Here is a 23595-nt window from a genome sequence, read left to right as displayed (position 1 = left end):
TACATTATTGAGATGCTTAAATTCACTTGTAGCACTTACAACAATTGACTTACAACTTTGATCGATTGAAAGATTGTTTGATCATTGCTGCATATCTAAACTTAATAACCAGCACTGAATTACAGGAAAAAACACCTCTTTCAGTTCCTTTGTGTTTTCTCCACACAGTTTGATTTAAAGATTTGTTAAATCATTTTATCATGCATTTCCTCCCTGGGTAAGTGGGATGGTGCATTTCAAATTTGTTTGGTATTGTCCACAACTGTCAATTGTTGAATTATTTTTCTCATTATCATCTCATAGCAGCTCCATGCCATGAAAACGAATGAGAAAAATGGAAAGCTGTGCTCATCAGCAGACAGAAAAGCTACAGAGAAAACAAAGGAACATGGTCTATTCCCTCAAACGGCTGGCATAAACAACAGGCACACAATGTGTTAATCTACGGCTCTTTGCATTGTTGGCAAGGCTTAGATCGAAGCCACGTCGCAAAACAGCGCTACCTTTCCTCACACGGGTTTGGCTCACGGTGTCACACGTTCTCTTCCATGGCACAATATGACAACTAAACTGGGGGATTCATTTAATCGAGTTTCAAATAGGAAGGTGAAGATTAAACTAGCGCCTCTCTGTTTATATTTGAACAGCGGGCCTTTTCCGAAAATGAACCTATGAGTGGATTAAGAACGTATTTGATTAAAACTGTATTTGATTATTTTTCTCCAAGGCCATTTCCTTACATGATGCCTCCTGAGCCCCCTGATGGATTGTGGATAGAGTGAGCGTCATGTCATACAGATGAAGACTCAGGACTGATTACAAAAACAAATTAATCTTTATTCAGATGGGAGTGCAGCAAATCTCTCGAAACACAAATAAGTATTTACAGTTCCATAATCGCATGTAATAAGACGAGTCGCATAAAATCCTCCCTGAACGAGTGCGCTTGGTCTTTTTAATATATGTCGCTATAGCAGCGAGTTTTGCAAAAACAGAATCTGAATGTGATAGTTAATATTCAATTTTAAGGCAACCTGTCTATTTTGCAGATGAAAATTGAACAATGGAGGAGAATTTTAAAGATCCAACCCTCTACGTGCCATAAAATGGGTTTACAGAACTCACCGTAGTGATTTTAAGAGGCACAGAGTGCAGAATATCAGAAGCCTGGGAAGGGAATATTGTTCCCAAATCTAGTGAAGTAGACCCTGAGAGGTTCGGTTAAATTTAATGCGGTTTGTAAGGCAACTGTGCAATAGAAATGTGTGCTTCTATATCACACGTTGCAGCCTCGGTCCAACTGGATCGATACAACATCAAAACTCATCATCAAACCCAAGTGTCAAGCATCTTAAGTTACTCTTCCTTTCAACAAGCAAGGCCAAACGGTGTTCTCTAAATTGCCAACAGTTATCTATTGAAGTGTCCGTGTGACTGCCAAAGCTTTAAATTAAAAACAAAATGTAGGGGGAAAAAGATCACTGGGTTGAGAATACATGTTGTTTTAGGGTAGATCTAGTTGTATGTATTCTCAACAGAAAAAAATCCGAAACTATTATTTTGTGGCTCCTGTAGAGCTGCAGTGTTCGCCAAACCATAGCTGATGACATTTTCAAAGTCCTTGAAGCTGATATGACCATCAGAATCTTGATCTGCATGCCTGTAAAATTGAACAAATTAACAAAAAATGTATTAATGTTCATGTATAAACCAATAAAATCAAATATAATAAGTTGGGTAAAATGGAGGAAGATGCCCTCTTTAAGAATAATGTGCATTTACTGCTAAATTTAGATAATTTCCTTATTTAGTAAAACCTAAAACTCTGTTTAGTAAAACTGAAAATAAGACCACTACTGAGGTAAGATGATCCCCTGCCCCTAAACATATCCATCTGATAGTTGTACATATGTATTTATTTATTGAAAAGGGTGTTGTTAAATACAAACCAAATACTGAATCTAAATTGATGATGTTTCACAGTATGGTTAAATAAATTAACAACTGACAAATTCAATAACAGAATTCCAGTCATCTGAATTACACTAATAAATCTATGAATTAAATAAAATCCTATATTTCTCATTAAAAGTATGCAATGGCAGTAATAGACAATGAATTCAGAAAAAAATTATTCAATTTTATTGATCTATGGAGTTGTTTGAAATGTACATCTAATGCATATAATTATTAAATAATAATATGAATTATAATAATTGGGTAACTCCTTACAGTACTGTCTCATTTGTAAACATTAATGTATTAACTAACATGAACTTAAAATAAGCAATATATTCGTTCAGAATTTATTAACTTTTGTTAAATGTTAGTTAATAAAAATGTTCATGTTAGTTCACATTGCATTAACTAATGTTAACAGATACAACTTTTGAACATAAAAATGTAATAGTAAACATTGAGATTAACATTAAGATTAATTTATGCTGTAGAAGTATTGTTCATTGTTAATGTTAACTATAATGTAGTTAACTAATGTTAACATATTAAACCTTATTGTTAAGTGTTACCAATAACTGTTGAATTAAATAATAAAAACACCAGCAACAACGTGCCAATTGGGGACCTCAAGGGTCTAACTTAAACGTTTCACTTTAATAATTTAATGTTAATAATTTGTAAAAAAAAAAAAAAAAAAAAAAAAGTTTTATTTGTCCACAAATCCATAATTAATAATAATAATAAAAAATTATATATATATATTATTATTATTATTATTATTTTATTTTTTTTATTCAACATTAAATAAATTCATAGATCACTCTTCATATATCTAATAACACATAACCTCAAAAATGGTTAAAATGTTCAGATGAAAAGTAAAGACTCTTATTAACATTCAATAAATGTGTTTAGTAATACAGTGCTGGTCAGAATTATTTGTCCCCTTGGTAAATATGATCAAAGATGGCTGTAAAAAATAAATCTGCAATGTTAATCCTTTTGATATTATATTTAAAAAATAAATAGAAATCTAACCTTTCCTTGATGTAAAAGAATTGAAAGTGGGGGAAAAATCACTTTATGAAATAAATGTTTTTCTCCAAAACACATTGGGAACAATTATTTTCCCCCTCATTTTTGTTTTGATTTTGATGTTTGTTTTTGGATCACTGTCCTGTTGGAAGATCCAAACATGGCCCGTTATAAGATTTCTTGCATATAGCATATATAGCATATATAATGTATTTAGTGACATCTATGGTCAAGTGGTAAATTAAAGGTGGTGTGGACATCTTATTCCCGAGGGTATCTTACCCCATCTTACCCTACAACTTGTTCAATCCAATTATTGCAAGCAGGGCCGTCGCTAGTGGGGTGAAAGGTGGTGACAATTATAGGGGCCCCCACTGCCCAGGGGGCCCCACAAAATCCAGCAGTTATACTATATAGGCCCCTGTTGTATGAAAAATTCTAATATTTATATTAGTTGTATGCCTGAGATTTAAATGAAAACCACAAAAACATGCAATTTGGTTAAATATTTTTTCCAAATATCTCTTACCTCCCTATAAATGGTTTAGTCCGATCTAAAGTATTTATTAATTATTCAGTCAGTGACAAACATCAGATGGACCCAATAAAATAGTAAGTCCCACCCCAGCTCGTGAACAGAACCAATCAGTGTTGAGGCGGCAGGTCCTGAAGTTAACGATGAACTTGGTGGAAGAGCAGGAGATTGACTGACAAAATGTCGGGGAAAAGAAAACATAAATCAGGGTACCAGAAACTCTATGAAAAGAAGGAGAGGGAGGCCAGGAGAGTTGTTGTATCACAGTCGATCAAGACGTTCTTAAAGACAGGTTGTATTGTTATTTCGCTGGGAATAAGAAAACTACCGTCTACAGCCTGCCGGTACTGTCACTCTCCATTAGCCTATCGGTGCGCACCACAATCGACCGAATGATTACATGGTCAAAATTCCTATCTTTTTACACTATTGTAAATAGTTAAAAAATTGACACGAGTCACGACGCATTGCATTATGCACCTGACCTGCCGGCTGATGATGTATTTATTAAATCAAGAAAACACAAATACAACACACTGCACTTGAATGAATACATTTTAGCTTTATTTAATAATATTATCTTTATTAAAAAATAAGACAATAAATGACTTTATTTTTTTAATTTGACTGCATTCTTGTCAATTTATAAATGTTTACTTTTTGATTTATGAAGTATAACAGACTGATGGGGGAAAAAACATTATTTTGCTGCTACTTTTTAAAAATTGGTTTTATTATTATTTAACAATTTATTTTTATTAGTTGTAATTTTTATATACATTTAACTTTTAAAATAAAGTTTTTACAACAACATCACCATCTTCTGTTATATGTGGGCCTCCATACTCATCTATTTACAGTATATGTTATCGGTGGAGGGTGGAGGGGGCCCACATCAATATTTTTTCAGGGGGCCCCGAATCCTCTAGCTACGGCCCTGATTGCAAGACATTCAAATGACATCCTGTAAATACAGAAAACATGATTAGTTTGTACATTTTAAATCAGTTTAACTTTCATATTTTATCAAAAAAGAAAAGACGTAAGGGCAAAGTGTTCTGTAATATTAAGCCAGAACTCAGAACACACTATTGAGTATCTGTCAGTATCTGATATAAACTTAAACTGAATAGCAGGAGAGCAAGTAATATGCAATGCTTCAGCTCTCTCACTCAAATTGGACATGACATCGTTTCTTTGATCTATATCCTAGGCGCTTTATCACTAACATGGCCTGCAATAACATTCCTTTTGAAATGCACTAATGCTGTTGATGCAATCTGATAATCCACAAATGTGATGAAAAATGAGTTACATGGACATTTTCTGGTTTAGCAGGTGTAGTCAAGTGTCTTCTTGCTTTGTGGGCTGACACAGTTGAATAGAAGTGGTAGATATATCTCTGCTCTCAGATGTGAAAGTGGCTGATGTTCACTCTAACCTTGCAAGTAAGTGCTGTCTGATTGACTTGAGAAAGTCAAACGCCTGACTTATTTTACTTCCTGGTGGTGTTCATTCCCTGGACGGGTGGTGGATGTGAATGTGTGGAGAGATGCTAATTTTCAACTGACTGTGTCTTTTATCGGACTTGAGGGGAAAGTCATGTGCCAGGAAGAGAAGCCTTGACTCTAACTAAAGTTTTTATGCCAAAGCCAAATTTCATATTTCAGGAAGTTCCAGTTTAGAAATGGAATGAGCTTTTCCAGCTGGAAAGGTTACCAAAAATGTCTTAAAAGCAGACAATGAAGACAATGTAGCAGAATAAAAAATATCAGGCATGGTTATTGGCTCACAGACATTTGTCTTTAAGTGTCAATGTCCAGTGACTGTGTCATAAGTCTATCTTGGTTTGATGCTGCAACCAAGTGACTTATCCAGATCTATCACACACTTCTAGCTGCTGAGAGCAAAGCTCTTCTCTGTTCTCTCAAAGCAAGCACATTTCACATTGGCGAATGAGTCATTCGTGACATAACGAGCAGATAAAGACGGTGTGAGCAAATTGAATCGTGTCTGAGGAGCAGAGGAGGACATTACAGAGCAATGGGCTGACCATTTCTTCCTCAGTGCTCACTTCCTGTTTCAGAGATGAAATTAAAATATCCATTCTGCTGGAGAGAGATCTTTATTTCCTGCTTTTTTGGCCATTCCTGGTTCAGCTGTTTATTGTCTACAGTGTATCACGCAAGTCTGCAAGCAGAAAATCAGATTGCAATCATGTAAAACTCATTAAGTGGATGTTTTTACCAAGACCGAGATTAATGCGGATCAAAACCGCCACAGGAAAACTGCTCCTCCAATAGCAGATGAGGAAGAGCTAACATAAGGGAAGAGATACAGAGGGAGAGCTGGAATTTTTCTGCCTCTCTCTCACTGGGGTGATTTCTCTATTACTCTCAACGACAGACTGATCGAGTGCAAACACAGCAGATGTGAGGGAAATTTGGTAGCAACAGGGAGGAGAATTAAAACAACATTAAGCATCCAGCAACTGGAAAATCACACTTCCCTTTTCCATGCCGGTGACTCCCATTCAAATGGAAGTGTAGCACACATCTAATTAGATTCTAATGAAGTCCTCCCCATGGAGGAGGAACGTTGAGATATCAAGCATGCCCCTCTCCTGAGCCTTTGCACCTCTTTAAAAAAAAAAAGAAAGAAAGATGGCAATGAGCAAGGAAGACAGCCTGAAACTTCACGGACAGCTTTTGAACACCTGTGCTACTTCCACTGATTAAACGAATAAGGTAGCACATCTCTCTTACTAGCCTGCAATCAAGAGGTTGCAATTAAAGTCTGACAAGGTTGAGCATAATCATGTGTGAAGAGGATTGCGTGGACTGACAATCTAATTTACGTAGCAAAGCAGACCGATTCCTGCATTGCCATGTTTGATTGAGTGATGTGATATTAGAACTAAGGCTTTGTATCAAAAAGACTGACAGGTTGTCATATGAGAGCACAGTGGTGGACATGGAGGGACTGTATAGTCTTCGTGGTCTTTATCTCAGCGAGAAGAGACGCATGAGTGATACTTCAGCTGTCCCTTCATTCATACTCTGCTAGTTGTAGTTAACATAGCACTGTCAGTCAAAGCAGGTCTGTGTTGCAAAGCCCTGTCAGTGCAGTCACCATAAACAGTCCATTGTTTAATGAAGGTACAGTTAGGGCTGCTTTTCTGACACAATTCGATTCTGATTTACAAGCTCTTGACTCAATTCTCATTTCAATTTGATTCAGAATATATTTGAATTATATGTACATTTTGTTACCATGTGAAAACTGTTCCCTTTCAGTCGCTCACATCGGGATCACACTTAGGGGAGCCTGTCTCCCTAATCTTCGAGTATTGATAAAACGAGCCAATGCACATTGGCGTGCGAGATTTGCATCTCGCGCTCCGCCCCGCAGCGCGGATATAAACACGGAAGCGGATGCACGCACCACTTGTCTTTCGCTTCAGAGCCGATCGGTCTTCATGGCGGTGTCTCTGCCTCTGTTTCTTTGCTGTTGGTTCTACAGCACGAGTGCAGCGGTGGTCACGAGCCTTCTGAGCTCTCAACTGCTGTTCTAACAGCATTCCTTTTTGTGTTTGTTTGTCTGACGGCTGGTTGAGGGCGAAGAAAGTGAGTGCTTCACTGGTACAGGCTGCACCATCCCTGTCATTGTTGCCGCGATCATTCCCCTGTGTGCTCCGGCACTGGTGAGAGTTTTCATTTCCTGAAAGAGCAACACGGATGCGTTTGCGTTTTTTTCAAGATGTCATTCCACCCATGCATTTCTGGATGCGGTCGTTCCCTCTGACGGTCACAATAGTTGCATCACGTGTTTGGGCTTACAGCACGCTGAAGCAGCTTTTTTGGATGGTTCATGTTCCTATTGCGGGAATATGACCATCTCGGTGTTGAGATCGAGACTCGCCTTTGTCCGCGAAGGTGGAGTCCCCATTACCATGCCCCACCCTAGGGTGCCGTGTGGGATGAGTGATCGGAGGATCATAGTGATGGCTTCCCCGCCCGGTAACCAATCCTTGTGGGTCCCTCACTCCTCTATCACACCGCAGCCGGTGGAGTCCCCCGTTGAGCACACTGGTCCCTCTGTAATGGACCGTTTCATTCCGGGCCCCTCCAGAGGACAGGATGCTGATTACAGCATCGGAGGGTGAGCTGACCTCTGGAGATGATGACTCGGCTGCGTTATCTCCCTCTAGGAGTGTAACGTTGCCCGAGCCGGATCCACAGTTGTCAGCTATGCTGAAAGGGGCCGCCCAGGCTGTCAGGCTCAAGTGGAACCCTCCACCGTGTCCCAAACAGTCTCGGTTGGATGATTGGTTTCTCGGGGCGGGCTGCGCTGGTTCTCAGCCCGCCGCCCCAGTGCCTTTCTTTCCCGAAGTGTATGGAGAGCTTACCAGGTCGTGGACGGTACCTTTCACTGCCAGAGATTACATGAGTAGCTCCTCCCCCCTCACTGCCCTTGACGGGTTACGAGGCTATCCCTCCAGTGGAGCAGTCGGTCGCAGCACACCTGTGTCCTGCGGCCGCTGCCTCTTGGACGGGGGATTCTCGTCTCCCCTCTTAGGCCTGTGAGTTCTCGTCCGTCCTTACGGGCAGAGCTTACAAAGCCTGTGGGCAAGCTGCTTCCTCTTTGCATGCCATGGCGTTGCTACAGGTCTACCAGGCCAAGGTACTCAAGGACATGCACAAGGGTAGCCCAGACCGTGCGCTCATAGGTGAGCTCCGCACCGCAACCGCCCTCCGGGGTATGGCCGTTATGGCTTGCGCGATCGGTCTGGCAATGTCCACCTTAGTGGTTGGTCCAGGAGTGCCATCTCTGGCTCAACCTGTCCGATATGGGGGATGCGGACAAGGTTCGGTTCCTGGACCTGGCACATCCTGCCCCGGCGACCTGCTGCTGCCTCCATCCCGTCAGCGGTGGCAGATCCTCCGCCTGCTTATCGCCGAGCGCGTCCCCCTGTGTCAGACGCTGCCAAACCAGGTGGCAAGCGCAAGACCAAGCGTCCCTGATACAGGCCACCCAGGGATGAGGGGACGAGCTCTTCAGATGATTCCTGTTCAGCCGCTGGCTACCCGGAGTCCAGCGGTACCCGAATTGTCAGAGGAGCAAATTCCTCCGTTCCTGGGTCCCAAGAGGGCCAGACTGGCGGTGTGCGACCCTGTAAAGCCTTGCACCCCTCAGCCCCCTCTAGTGTCACCAGCCGGCAGCTGGGTGCGGTTCGAGGACCCGACTACACCTGCTCACGCACACCCTTCCGACCCGTGGAGACAGGTAAGTATTGCATCGCATACTCAGACCCCGCTTCGGACCGCCCCCGGGCCTTCCAAGGCAGGTCCCTGTTCTCCACCTCGCTGCCCCACCCCGGGTACGTATGTGGTGCCTCTGGTTCCCCTGGCCCGGTTCGTGGAAGCCTGGAGAGTGCTTCCCAACCGGTCCAGCTGGCTCCTCCGTACCATCTGACTCGGCTATACGATTCAGTCCGCCCGGCGTCCGCCCAAGTTCAGCAGCGTTCGTTACACTTCGGTGTTGAGCGAACGTGCCCCTGTCATACGCGCGGAGATCGCAGTCCTATTGGCGAAGGATGCGAGAGAGCCAGTTCCTCCAGCCGATATGAAGACCGGCTTCTACAGCCCATACTTCATTGTACCCAAGAAAGGCGGTGGGTTACGGCCAATCTTGGACCTGCGAGTTTTGAATCGGGCCCTTCACAAGCTTCTGTTCAAGATGCTATCGCAGAGACGCATTTTCAAATGCATCCATCCCCGAGATTGGTTCCCAGCGATCGACCTGAAGGATGCGTACTTTCATGTCTCCATCCTACCGCGACACAAGCCATTCCTGCGCTCTGTGTTCGAAAGTCGAGCGTATCAGTACAAAGTCCAACCCTTCGGGCTGAGCCTTTGCTCCCATGAGAGAGCATGGTGTTCGTGTCCTCAACTATCTCGACAACTGACTCATACTAGCTCACTCTCGAGAGCAGTTGTGCGAACACAAGGACTTGTTGCTCCATCATATCAGCCAGTTGGGTCTTCAGGTCAACTGGGAAAAGAGCAAACTCGCCCCCGTGCAGAGGATCTCTTTTCTCAGTATGGAGCTGGACTTGGTCCAACAGGCACGCCTCACAGAGGAACATGTCCGGTCGGTGCTGAACTGCCTGAATACTGTCAAGAGCAGAACAGTGGTCCCACTGAAACTTTTTCAGAGGCTCCTGGGGCATATGGCAGCCACAGGCGCAGTAACGCCGCTCGGCTTGCTCCATATGAGACCGCTTCAGCACTGGCTTCACGACCGAGTCCCGAGGTGGACGTGGCAAAGCAGCATGCTCCGTGTGACAATCACCCGGCCTGCCGCCAAACCCTCAGCCCTTGGTCAGACCCTTTGTTTCTCCGGGCCGGAGTGCCCTTAGAACAAGTGTCCAAGCATGCTGTGGTCACCACAGATGCCTCCAGCACCGGCTGGGGGGGCCATGTACAACGGGCATGCAGTAGTGAGGATCTGGACGGGCCCCCAACTGCATTGGCACATCAATTGTCTCGAGTTGTTTGCAGTACACCTTGCTTTGAGACGGCTCAAAACGCCACTGCTCGGCAAGCATGTACTGGTACGTACGGACAACACTGCAACCGTTGCGTACATCAACCATCAAGGTGGTCTACGCTCCCGTCGCATGTCGCAACTCACCCGCCACCTCCTCCTATGGAGTCAGAAGCATCTGAGGTCGCTTTGTACCACTTATATTCCCGGCCTGCTCAATCGTGCCGCCGACGAGCTCTCACGACAGCCTGTGCCTGTGATTACCTCCGCAAGTATGCGTTTCCCCCACTGAGCCTTCTTGCACAGAAACTGTGCAAAGTCAGGGAGGAAGAGGAGCAGGTATTGCTAGTTGCCCCTTATTGGCCCAACCGGACCTGGTTCCCCGAACTTATGCTCCTCTCAACAGCCCCTCCCTGGCCCATTCCTCTGAGGGAGGACCTTCTCTCTCAGGGACGGGGCACCGTATGGCACCCGCGTCCATACCTCTGGAAACTCCATGTCTGGTCCCTGGACGGGATGCGGAGGTTCTAGGTGATCTACCACAATCAGTCATAGACACCATCACTTCTGCGAGAGCACCCTCTACGAGGCATGCACCCTGAAGTGGAACCTGTTCGTTGAGTGGTGTTCTTCTCATTGAGAAGACCCCTGAAGGGGTTCAATCGGCCCCGCGCTTTCTCTCCTACAAGATGGGTTGGAGTGAGGGCTGTCTCCCTCCACCCTCAAAGTGTATGTTGCTTCTATTGCCGCACATCATGATGCAGTGGATGGGAGATCCGTGGGAAAGCACAATCTGATCGTCAGGTTCCTGAGGGGAATGAGGAGACTGAATCCGCCTTGTGCTCCCTCTATACCCTCTTGGGACTTATCTCTGGTGCTGACCGCACTGCAGAGACCTCCCTTTGAGCCACTGCAGGCAGCTGAGTTAAAAGTCCTGTCTTTAAAAACAGTTCTCCTGCTTGCTTTGGCCTCCATCATTTTTGGTCGACGAATCGTGCCTGGAATTCGGGCCGGCTAACTCTCACGTTATCCTGAGACCCCGGCCTGCATATGTGCCCTTTTCGGGACCAGGTAGTGAACCTGTAAGTGCTGCCCCCAGAGGAGGCAGACCCAGCCCTGGCATTTCTCTGTCACGTCCACTCCTTGCGGTTATATGTTGACAGAATGCAAAACCTCAGGACCTCAGATCAGCTCTTCTGTAGGTTGGCAGGAACGATGAGAAGCTCAGTCTTTGCCAGGTTGAGCTGCAGGTGATGTTCCTTCATCCATGTCGAGATGTCCGCCAGACAGCTTGAGATCCGTGCAGCTACTGTGGGATCATCTGGTTGAAATGAGAGGAAGAGCTGTGTGTCATCAGCATATCAGTTGTAGGAGAAACCATGTGTCTGTATGATGTGTCCCAGTGACGTGGTGTAAATGGAGAAGAGCAAGGGTCCAAGAACTGAACCCTGAGGAACCCCTGTGGTCAGCTGATGTGCTTTGGATACCTCGCCTCTCCATGCGACCCTGAAGGACCTACCTGTGAGATAGGACTCAAACCAGTGGAGGGAAGTTCCTGTGATGCCCAGTGATGAGAGGGTGGACATAAGGATCTGATGATTCACAGTGTCGAAGGCAGCAGACAGATCCAGGAGAATGAGAACTGAAGATTTGGAAGCAGCTTTTGCGATCCGCAGGGCTTCTGTGACCGACAGTAATGCAGTCTCAGTTGAATGCCCTTTCTTGAAGCCAGATTGGTTGACATCCAGCTGGTTGTTCAGAGACAAGAAGGATGTTACTTGGTTGAAAACAGCTCTTTCAAGTGTTTTCGCAATGAATGGTAGGAGAGAGATAGGTCTGTAATTCTCTACAGATGATGTGTTTACTGTTGGTTTTTTAAGCAGTGGAGTTACCCGAGCCTGCTTGAATGGAATCTGCTTGAATCTGCTGTTATCATGATAAGCAATTTATCTCTGTAGTTAAAACATTAAAACACAACATACCACAGGAAAAGTGTTCAAAAGCATTGCATCCACTACAAATATTTATATTTATTGATATATATTTATTTAAACTGTTATTGTGAACATGCATTGTATTTATGATTAGGACTCAAAATGAAGATTTACGGTTTTCCTTCATCTGCCGTTAGATAAATATGCGCCAGTTTCACTAAACAGCCCACTAAACAGTTTCACCGGTGGCGTATTATCTTTCTGTATATGTATAATTTTCTTAAAATGTTCTGTCTAAAAGTGACCAAAAAGACAAAAACTCCAGCTCCTCCAGCAAACTGCTCCGTCTCCAAAATGTCCGTACATATGGGTCAGAGTTTGCGTGCAGGTGCGTCAAGTTTGTTTTTATAAATCACAAATTATGCGTCGGAAGTGGCGTACGCCTTTTGTGCGTATGCAATGGTTATAAATGAGGCCCCAGACCAGTCACCTCAGCACACTAAGTTTCCCATCATCCTCTCTGGCTATCACCTGTGCACACTCAACAATCAACACACCTGTCTGCCATCAGCACCAAACACACACATATTGGTCTGGTCTCGTCATTCTACCCTGAACACGTACCTAACTACTAACCTGTGGATTACTAACCTGTGGATTACTAACCTGTGCATCAGACTGTCCCGTCCTTCGTCTTCTATGTCATCGTCTGCCAGTCTTCAGTCCACCAGCCACTTCTCATCTCTACCTGCTACAGATATGACTTATCATTCACATGCCAGCATCACCATCACGTTCTGCAATCCAGAGACTCACCTGCTAACTTCCTGTGTGTTATGCAATAAACTCTATTCAGATTTTACCTTTGTCAGCATTCTTCTTTTCCATGACGAGTACATTGTAACAATTATGATTTTTGACGAAACTATCTGTTTAAGATTACAAAGCTGATCGTATCAGGTTATTTTATTTATTTTTTTGTGCCAGAAGATTGCCAATTTCCCTAAAGAAGGGCTGAGTTGTTGGTCCCTAAATGGGCCTGCCGTTCCATGTGCACAAGTGTCTTCCTCCTCAGGCTCTTAACTGCTTGGATGCTTATTAGCCTTCAGCCAGAGATGAGAAATATCTTGGGGGCTGAGTGGTGATGAAGACTCATCGAAGCATGCAGATCCTCTAATTACCACATTGTCATAGCTAGAATACCGTCATAATCAGAATAATGTCGCATGGCACGGGGATGTTGTTCTTATTACCACGCAGTGTGGCAGCTGTATCTGTGAACACTCAGCTAATCAACTGAGAATCTGCCAAGTCATCCGCCCAAGCCACGACTCCTACGAAACACTCACTGTGTGTGATCTGTGCAGCTTCTGATAACGTACCACAGAGAGGCGAAAATGGAACCTGACCATAGTGAGCAAGACGAGCCAGTCTTCTTAGTCACACAGGATTTGTGTTGGGACAGAAATCAGCATGGAATTGTGAGAGAGTGGGCAAGATTTGCTCGGCAGCAATGTGTTGGACAGCCATAAGTGAGATAAATATTGCCTGGACGATTCATTGTCTCACACCTCCATGCCAGGATTCCCTGTGGAGGACACTGCACCCTTCCCAAGAGATGGAAAGAGGCGGGTGATGACATCATCAGCGTGGCCCACAAGGAACAGGTGTATTCTTCTGATTGGTGTTCAGATGTTCTTTTTTTCCCCCTCTTTATTTATTAAATTTTGGAGTGAGGGGAGATGGGGAGGAGAAGCATTGCAGACTGCAAGCGCTACTCTGTCACTGTCAAGAAAATGCACACTTTGCTCATGTACTGAAACTGCATAAACTTGAAGAAAAAGATGCTCTATTGGCTAACTTTTCTCTACACCAGCACAGTTTTCATTCTAAGACACAGAACAACATATATTTAAAAGTGCTATGAAAGGGGTTTTCAAACTTTGATGTCAAAGACCCCAATATCAGCTTCCTCAATATCAGTAATTTCAATGATTAATTCAAGTTCATTTGTATAGCATTTATATGCAGCTTTTAGTGTAGATTTGGTTATTTCTTATTGTTCAAAACTAGGTCAATAAACAAAGCAATAATCATAATTAGTCTCGCAATTAATGAAACCATAAAATTCAAAATTACAACATTTTGGTTAAATGGTATAGTGTTACATATATTTATGGATATGTTAAGTTAACATAAATTTGACACCCCTAAAATATATATTTTGTAAAAATAATAATAATAATAATAATTATTGGCCTTGCAGCCCCCTGGCCCCTCAGTTTGAAACCCTTTGCACTATGAGGCAGTTAGATGAACTGTCATCTTCTCTACCACATTGTTTCAACATCTAAAAAGGAAAAAACTTCGACATAATCAGGTTCTACTTCAAATAAACAAAGTGACAGATCTCTGGATATGCATATGGCACAGGAGCCTAACAAGCAATCAAAGATGCATGCCATCATAAAACAGAAAACCTTCTGCTCTTTCATGCTGGTGGGTAGGGAAAGAGCCACAGCACTACTGAGATGTGCTCTGATTGTGTCTTAATTGAGACTCATCATGAATCGTATAACTGCTTCATTTCATTTGCTCTTCTTTTGCCATGATAAGAATGCACAAAAAAAGGGTGGAACCGGGATCCTGGAGCACTGCATTCTCACCTCTGATCAATGGAGACCTGCTGCACCATGGGAGAGATGTTATGGCCATGGCAAAATTTTATATTAACAAAACCACTTCCATTAAAACCAGCAACTTGCTGTCATAGCAACCACTGAAAGTATCAATGGGAGTTGTGAAATGTGCAGCAGAAATTTCTTCCCCGCCTGTGGCCCCCAGACTTGATATTGATGCCGCTGTCAGGGACGGCTGGCTTCCAGCTCCACAGCTACCTGTCGAGCCTACAAACAAGATGCGGGTTAATTCTGGCAGCGTACAACAAGAATCTACACATCTCGTCCCCATGCATACACACATAATCCCTCAAGCTGCTTAAGCATGAGGAAAGCCGATGGATGTATCTAAGCAATGATTTTTCAGACAATACATATGATTCGAAAAGTTGACGTGTAGTGATGCATCATGATTTTTCATGGCCGAATAGCAAATAGGCTGATTTTTTCTTCAAGCAAATTTGTTTGTTGTTTATTTGCTCTATAACAGGCAAACTGGCTTTAAACAAAAAAATATCCGTAGCCATTTGAAATTAGTGGCAACCACTGCATTTTGATCACAATCAAAGATGCTACTTCATAACAAGATGCTGTTTTTGATTTGAATTAGATTGTATAATTTCAAGATTGAAACAGAATGGTCTGACTTTAGATTTGTGAAATAATGCTACATAAGACACCTGCACAAAACAAAAACAGCAGGCATACTGAATGAAATCAAATTCCCTTTCTGACAGTAGGTGGCGCTTATGGAACAGCAGGGTACCTTTGGGTACCGCTGTACACAAAGCAGTGCTGCGCTTATAAACTACTTTACGTGGAGGTAAGAGGAAAAGAAAATGTCACTGAAACTTTTCTGAAGACCGTCAGTTCTCTTCAGCGATACATTCATATAAACCCCCAATTTAATATTTATATTTTTCTTACTATATTTCGAGCATCACAAACAGTGATTGTTTTGTCTTTTTTGCTCTTTTGGCAAAGTGGACTTTGTTACCATTCTGTTTATAGACTTCATAATATTTCCACACAAAAGAAAAGGATTGCAATGCAGTTTGTGTGCAAGTCCGGAATAGAGATTGCCAAAAATTAAACTAAAACTGATTTATGGCTGGTCGACCAGAGCATCTCCAATGAGGTGCTTGAGTTATTGAGTGTGTAAAATTACAAGTCACGACCTGTAAAGATAGGTAGAAGAAAACCAATTTTATCTGTATATGTACCAGGACTCAACTAAAAAGATGGCCTGCTGACCCAGGGCCAGTATGAGAATGTTTCAAACCAGTTGATGGAAGTGTGGCTTGCTCTTTAAAGCCAACTCTACTTTTTTTTTATTATAATTAGATATATGTATTTTTATGCCTTGCAAACATAAACAATTGGTTTATGTTGACCCGAAAAGCAGACAAAATCCTTTCTGTTGAAAATGGTTGCACAGAATACACTCAATACACAGCATGTAACAGCTATATTTCCATCTGAATTTCTCTGTTTGTCCATCTTCTACAGCACAGGTGGTCTGTAGACACCAGGGAAGAAAGAGAGCAGTGCTAGCAGGGACAGTCTATTCTTAACCATCCGACAGGAGTGCACTGAAAACTAAGCTGTTGTTCCAGCAGTCCCATACGCGAGAGTATATGCCAAATAACGCTTATGGTCAGATGAGCAGTTTATTTCTATTTTACACACACACACAAGCACACATTTAGTGGACACAACATGTCACAATTACACATACACACACACACACACGCACCCAAAACCAATCACCTCTCGGTGCACCCGACATTAGGACATAAAACACTAAAATATCTAAAGGAGAATGCCACAGTTTGATTCATGCCATGCTTAGAATCCTGACACGTTTTCAGCACAAAGCCATGAAGGCGAAACTAGGCTGTAAAGCCACAGCTTGAGGCTGTAAATTAGAATGTGCTTACCGGGAGGAGAGATTGATGACTACGTAGTGTGCATCTTGTGACTCGCTCACTTAGTTAATAGGGCATCGCTGTGACTTTCCACATCTGCACTCAACCTGGGCGTAGCGGCATCTTAAACAGAATTAAAAGAGATGTCCATGTGACATCCTTAAAAAGCTTGTTGACCAATTGGTTGAGGAGGCAATTTCCTGGGCGAGCTTTACAGGTGGTAAATGGATTACGTAACTGGGATTGAAAGTCAGACGACGGGGCTTTGTGGAGCATGCCGAGGAAAACGAGAGGAGCCGTGTTGTTTGTTCCAAAGCTATGGATTTCTAATAAATGTTTACCGCTCGCTTTGGCCCCAATACTCTCAACAACAATCCGTTTTAGTCACGGGAAGGGAAAGTCAATTTATTTAAATCCAGCTCTTATCCTGAAAACTCATCCTGGCTTCAAACCCGTCCCAAGCCACTGGCTCCATTTGGCATCGCTGTCATTTACAGCCATCTTCTTAATAACTCCTTGACTTAACCAACTTCCCGACGCAGGGGCCCTCATATTCAATCATCGTCTGCACCAGGAGAGACCAATCCTCTGTTTATATTACTCCACAATTTATCCCACTTTAAAAGACTGCTCAGAGAGTGAGAAAGGAAAAGAGAGAAGGCACTGGAGGGTCTTTACCATAAGCCTGATTCATCGTGAAAATTTCCTAGTTGTTCAATCAGGCAGTGTAATGAGAGAGGGTCTCAGTCTATTCAGACATCTATTGACTCTTCTGCTCTATTCAAACACTTTTGCTGCTTTAGTTCTCTCAGCACTTCATAAGCATTTCCAGAAAAGCCTCTTAATGGAATGTGACTCAGAGAGACCAGCATTTTCAGACAAGTGATGACACATTCAGGAAAACAAAATGAACAAGGCTGCCGAACGTGCAACCTGCTCTGCTACAAATAAATCCATTGAATAGCTGCCAGTAATGTTCGCATTGTCAAGCATGGAGCACAAACCACACAGGACAGAAAGCAAGCAAAACACAGACTCATTGGGTAATCAATCCATCTCTGTGTCCCTGGAGATACTTGAGCAGACATCCCCTGTAACACCTACTGTTTAGGCCAACCAGGGTTTCAGGCAGACTCAGACATGGTGCTGGTTCTTGTGCTGGAGGACGTCTCTCAGAACTAGCCTGAGTTCCCACTGTCTTGAAAGGTTGAATAATGATATAACTGACTATAGCTGCTTTTCAGTTTAAACAGTTCTCATTGCTTAACCGTTCCATTCCGTGCCAATCCAGCCCAGTCGGTGCGGATATGGTTTAATTTTTCACTGTGTGGCTGAGAATGGAACTCTTTGGAACATAATACAAATGTGCCAGTCGTTTCCTTGGTAATCCAAGAGTTTACAGAAGATGTAAGATGTAAATAGCAAACTATTTGAGCTTTATGGAGGATGATCAGATTTTCTTTTAATTTTATTATTAGCTTGCGTTAACTTCGCTCAAATAGCACGCTTGGCCAGCTACAGAGAAACTGGCATTCAGGCAACAGACAAGTGACCAATCCTGAGTGGCAACATTACTACACACATTCTACCGGGCCGAGAACGGTTTGTAACCGTGCCGTGCCATGGCGAACCAAGCTCAAGTGGAAAATAACTGGAACCATTCATTACTGTTCTTAGAACCGTTCGGCCCAATGGTGAAAAAGCGACTTATGTTACTTCAAAACCTGCACACAAATGTGCTTGAAACATATATTAACATCCAAAGTAATTCAGTGCCTTTATGTGAATAAGGGGAAAACAAATTGGATGGAAACACTGTGCAACACTTACATTCAGTACATAAAATCTGAATGTTGGTTAGTTTAACACGCATTGTTTGCCGCATCGGGTGTTTGCAGTCTAAATACAGTAGCTTTGCGCCAATCAGAATTAAATTGAGAATTAAATAAATTACTTGAATTCCTGAATTTTAACTGAAGGATGCCGAATTGAAATTCGAATGTAAGAATTAAAATTAAAAGAAATTTTCATTTAAAATGAAATCTAAAAGAAATTTTCAATATAGGCTACTGTGGGTGGGTATTAAGGAAGGTAGAAAGGTAGGAAGATAGCTAGGTAGGTACAGTAGGTAGGTAGGTAGGTGGATGGATGGATGGATGTTTGAAATGTCACCTAGAAATGTGTTTATATTTATTTCAATGCATTACCTGCATTGAATTTATTTTAAATGTAGTTCAGCAAATTCCTATTCCTATCATTTGAATTCAGCTTTCTGTGGGGTGTGGTCAATTCAATTCAAATTTATTATCAGAAAAAGGAGACTACTGATTGTTGATTACTTTGGGAGCAATCTAGTTTTGAATCCATTTTGCCAAACTGCATACACATAGAAGGGTCCAGTTCAGTTCACTGGCTTCGGCATCAATACTGGCATGCCCTTACACTGGAAAAGCAGAGAGATTGCACTCTATAAGACAAAAAGCAGAACTCATGCTACTGGATTACCATAATATCAAAAGTAAAAAAAATTCTCATGTCTACAGAAGGAGACACGATTACAAATCATGTGTAACATTTTTGGGTTATACAGCAGGACTTTAAAGCTCAGCGCGAGAGTGGGCATGGAGTATCTAGGCACAGTCAGGTACAGATGAGAAATCCAGAGGAGAAATGAGGTTCCATATGAGGAAACCCTGCTGGGGATGAAATGACCCTAGTATTGAGGAGGTAAGGATGGCAGCTTTCCATGCGCATTCCTCTCTCTGCTGATTAGTAGGACTGATGCTCTCCTGCCTGAGCCGGGCCTGCGGACTGATGGGAGATCACCAGGGTTCTTCATCTTCTCCATTAACACTTCATCTCGCTCACCTGAGGGGAGCTGAAATATGAAATCAAAATATAAAGAGCAGAGCCGAGAGACAATCTCTGAGCAGACAAAACATGCACTGTCAAACTCCTTTACTCGCCCATGTACAGTTTATGCCCCACACACACATTCTGTTGGAACTCCAAATACACACTCTCCAACAGTGCTCCGGTTACATATTCAGATCAAATGCTTCACAGTACTCTCCAGCTGAAGAAAGTGCACTGATCCTCCAATCTTCTTGTGCTCTTATGTTCTGGTTGGATGTTCCTCTGTGCTTTGTGACCGAAAAAGAGAGCGCTTTCTTTGTGTCTTAAAATATGCCTCAGCTGCTTCTGTACCAAGTCGCGATTTCTTTTGTCAGATGCAAATGAATAAAAGACCTTCATCTTTTTGGGAGAGGTTGGGGGCCCACCGAGACACGTCACACACGACTTTGTCAAAATCAGTGGAAATGCTGCATGCTGTTGGGAATTTGTGTTTTTAATTCAATTTCTCTTTGCTGTCTAGACGCTGCTGCTAAGGCGGTACAATTTTAGCATTTCTTCACCCTCTGCAGAGATACATGCCATGCTTTATCATGCCAGGGTTGACACATACATGCATGGCACAGAAATAAAAATCAGGATCACAGTGAAGAGTTTTTGACAAATCAAACTGATTAAAAATGAAAAACTTGTGTCTTAGGTTAAAACAGTCTGAACAACAAAAATTAAGCCCAAGTTGCGGAAGGTACTCTGCAACTCTTATTATGGACAACCCACTGAGGCCACAGAGAGCGGCGTCATAGCCATAAGAAGCCCCCTGTGGGATGTGCACAATGGCAAATCATGCTAAACATAATTTGCGGGATGTTTTGCCCCTCAGGACGGTTGCACTCATAATTCATGCTATTGTCCGTACACACTCATTTGTTTGATGTTTCTCCGATATCTCTTACTCACCCCCTCTCAAAAAGTCAAGACATGCTTAGGAGGAAATTCAAATGTGGAGCACTGCAGCAAATGTCAGGAACAATGTAAGCCTTTGAGATCAGCAATGTGAGTGGGGGTTTGTCAGGGAGGAAAGCCAGTGATCAGTGCCTCAGATATATAGACGCTGATACACCCTAGGGCTTTTCGACATGGACCTGAGGAGTGTACTGTAAAGCACAGACAACTGTAAAGCCACTATAAGAGGATACAAAGAATTAGATAAAAATATGATAAACCAAGCAATAATATCAAAGCATTAATGACTTATCCTAATGAAGAATACATATTTAATCAAACAAGAGCCATTTCTATGTATTTTAAATGAGGCCAAAAGACAAAAAAAAATGTTTTATGGCAACCGAGAGTGAAGTAAAAACAAGACAGAGAGATAAAACTTTAAAAAATAAATAAATAAATAAATAAAACACTTGCTGCTTCAAAATGAAAAACTGTAGGAAACCGCATATTTTTTTGCAAATACTCAGCTTTGAGAACTCATTGTGCTGGGTGACTGATGGTAATTAGTTGAAATTAGGTTGCAAGCAGAGCCACAGTATATCAGAGCAATGCTGTTCTTTTTTCTCTTCCTCTAATTTGTTTACAGTCTTTAAGCCTCTTGAGTGAACTCTGGAGGCTTTTGATACAAAAAAATAAAAATACTAGAACTAAAAAAAATACACATAAAAAAATGATTTAGACACCTAAATGCACCTAAATGATTTAGACAATTGATGATTCTGGCGATTATTTTGTGGATTATATAAATATTGTTCAATGTTGTTCTTCAAACAATCTGCAAACCGAAGACTATATAATATTTACTACACATTATATGCAGATATCTGTGAACATATAATAATCAGCCAAAAAGAAAATTTTAGATGAACAGTTTAAATAACCAACATCTAAAAATATTATAATAAACAAGGAACACACCGATTTACTATAAAATTATTTAAGTTATTGTTCATATAAAACATATTTTTATAACATATAAATTGACATAAAAGGATTTATATTAAAAACAAAATGACACCCAACCTTTTTCTCCTGCTCAAAATGATTGTACAGGCAAGCAGATACAAAATTCTAGATATTATTGCTAATAAAGTTGTTGATCTGGATCTAGAGAGAACATACAGAATGTGACAAAAGAGGAATACTACTGAGAATAGTATCCCTAACAGTCCAAAAAGTGCTGGATTTTACAAATCAGATGTATTGGCAAGAGGATATATTAAAATGTATTTAAATGACTCTCCAGAAGGAAACAACACTGCTCAGCTGGTCGAAGCTCCAGAGGAATTAAAGTCTGTAGAAACACAATCTTTAAACAGAGGTCAGTAAAAAAAAATCTATATCTATGAAATGAACATCTGTTCAAAATCGTAACATTATGATGGATGTATCAGTATAGAGATTGCCAACGACATTAACATTGAGAATACATCATACTGTACATCATTAATGAGCTATGATTTGTTCCCATCAGCGTTCTTCTTGAGAAGGTAAAGTTAGGTTTCACTAGTTCACTAGTTTAACTGAGTAAGACAATGATGGAAAGAATGGATGGAGAGAAAAAGTGACTGAGAAAAAAAAAAAGTGTCTATGCATTAGTTCCTCAGAGGTTAACACTTCATTCGTTCACATGATCTCTACCTGAATGTTACCTGTTCACAGCTGGCCTGTTGCATCCCGCTAGATTGAATTTTTCTGAGGGACAATGTAATCACTTCTACCCGAAGTTGCCTTATCATACATCAAACACAGATAAGAGCAATGACAAGCATTTCTAATGAATGAGCTCTCAAAAATGCTATGACTCGGGGAACTGACTGACTATGATGGACGACTAGAGTTAGAGGCTGTTAGAGGTTTCTACCATTTTATGCTGACTTCCCAGCAGCCAGCTTCACTGTGAGACTTGTAGGATATAAAATCAACTGCATACTTGGGCGGAAAAAAGAGCTGTTGTGTTTTTTTGTAAAGAGGAACATTCGGTTGGTCCTGACAGTGGTCTGGTAGAGATAGAAGACTGGGAGTTTGTGCATATGGCATTGAATGATAGGATAGATTCCACATTCTGTCTGATTGCATGAACATTGAGATGCAAAGCAAAGATAGCTAAGCTACGCTGTGTCAAACAGATGTCAGAATGTGAGTCATCACTTCATCAAACGAAGTCCTCAAAATGCATCTGTGAATCATTCAGTGACGTGCAAAACTACACATTTTCAGTGGGTAATCTGAACAAGTCAACTAATTGGACTTAAGGAAATCCTGCATAATTAGGCTGGTTTCAGATACACCTTACCCTAATATAATAGGTATTGCAGTCATCTCAATGGTAAAAGTGTCCCAGTTTAACTTTAATTACACACATATACACACACATACATACATACTGGTTTTCAACCCTGGTCCTGTAGACCCATCGCTCCGTACACCCACACACTACAAGGTAATCAGGCCCAATTCTCCCCTTCTGATAATCCTAGGTAAAGTCCAGAATATCTTGATGAATCTAAAGATTATTTTAACAGATTTTCCTGTAGTGTGATTTGTGTTAAGAGGGATTGAATCTGCTCAGAAGAACGTCGGGGTTGCACCAATCTCAAATTGTAAATATCCAACATGTAATATTTACAATCAGAAATACTGTTGTGTGGGGAAAACCCCAAGGACAAACGTGCACACACTCTGTAGATTGTCATGTGGAACGAAACGATATCAAATCGGAAAGCGAGATGATGGAAGACTAAAGCATAAACCACTAAACCGAGGTCCTGACTCTCTGCGGTCGTTAAAAATGTGTCAATTGGCCTCTGTCCATCATCATGGCCTCCTAATCATCCCCATGTATACTGATTGGCTTCATCACTCTGTCTCCTCTCCACCAATAAGCCAGTGTGTGGTGGGCATTCTGGCGCAGGTGGATTGTGCACATTGGTGGTGGTTGAGGAGAATCCCCCCTTCAATGTAAAGCGCTTCGAGTGCCAATGAATTATTATTATAACATGACATTATCCCAATCTTTTTCTTTTTTCTGCAAATTTTCGTCATTTCTTCTTTCCCGTCTTCCGCCATGTTTGTTTACTCCAAAGACTGTGAGAGATTTCGCGAGATTTCTCGTGTTC

At 42.0% G+C, this 23595-nt stretch overlaps 1 protein-coding gene across 2 annotated transcripts in view; it reads right to left on the bottom strand.

The window, feature by feature from the left end:
- Positions 1–819: 819 nt before the first annotated feature.
- efcab11 (EF-hand calcium binding domain 11) overlaps positions 820–23595 on the bottom strand; it is an 88247-nt gene continuing 65471 nt past the window's right edge. Inside the window, exon 6 of one of the 2 annotated variants that reach the window (XM_084096373.1) lies at positions 820–1660. In XM_084096373.1, coding sequence (XP_083952499.1) covers positions 1516–1660 — 145 coding nt within the window. In that variant the 3' untranslated portion in view covers positions 820–1515. The remainder of the gene's footprint in view (positions 1661–23595) is intronic. The other variant, XM_084096374.1, reaches the window with a different exon arrangement.

This window comes from Abramis brama (assembly GCF_963993115.1).
Source record: "Abramis brama genome assembly, chromosome: 21".
Lineage (NCBI taxonomy): Eukaryota > Metazoa > Chordata > Actinopteri > Cypriniformes > Leuciscidae > Abramis > Abramis brama.
The sequence above is the reverse complement of the archived record's forward strand: the minus strand, read 5'-3'. Positions and strand labels throughout refer to the sequence as shown.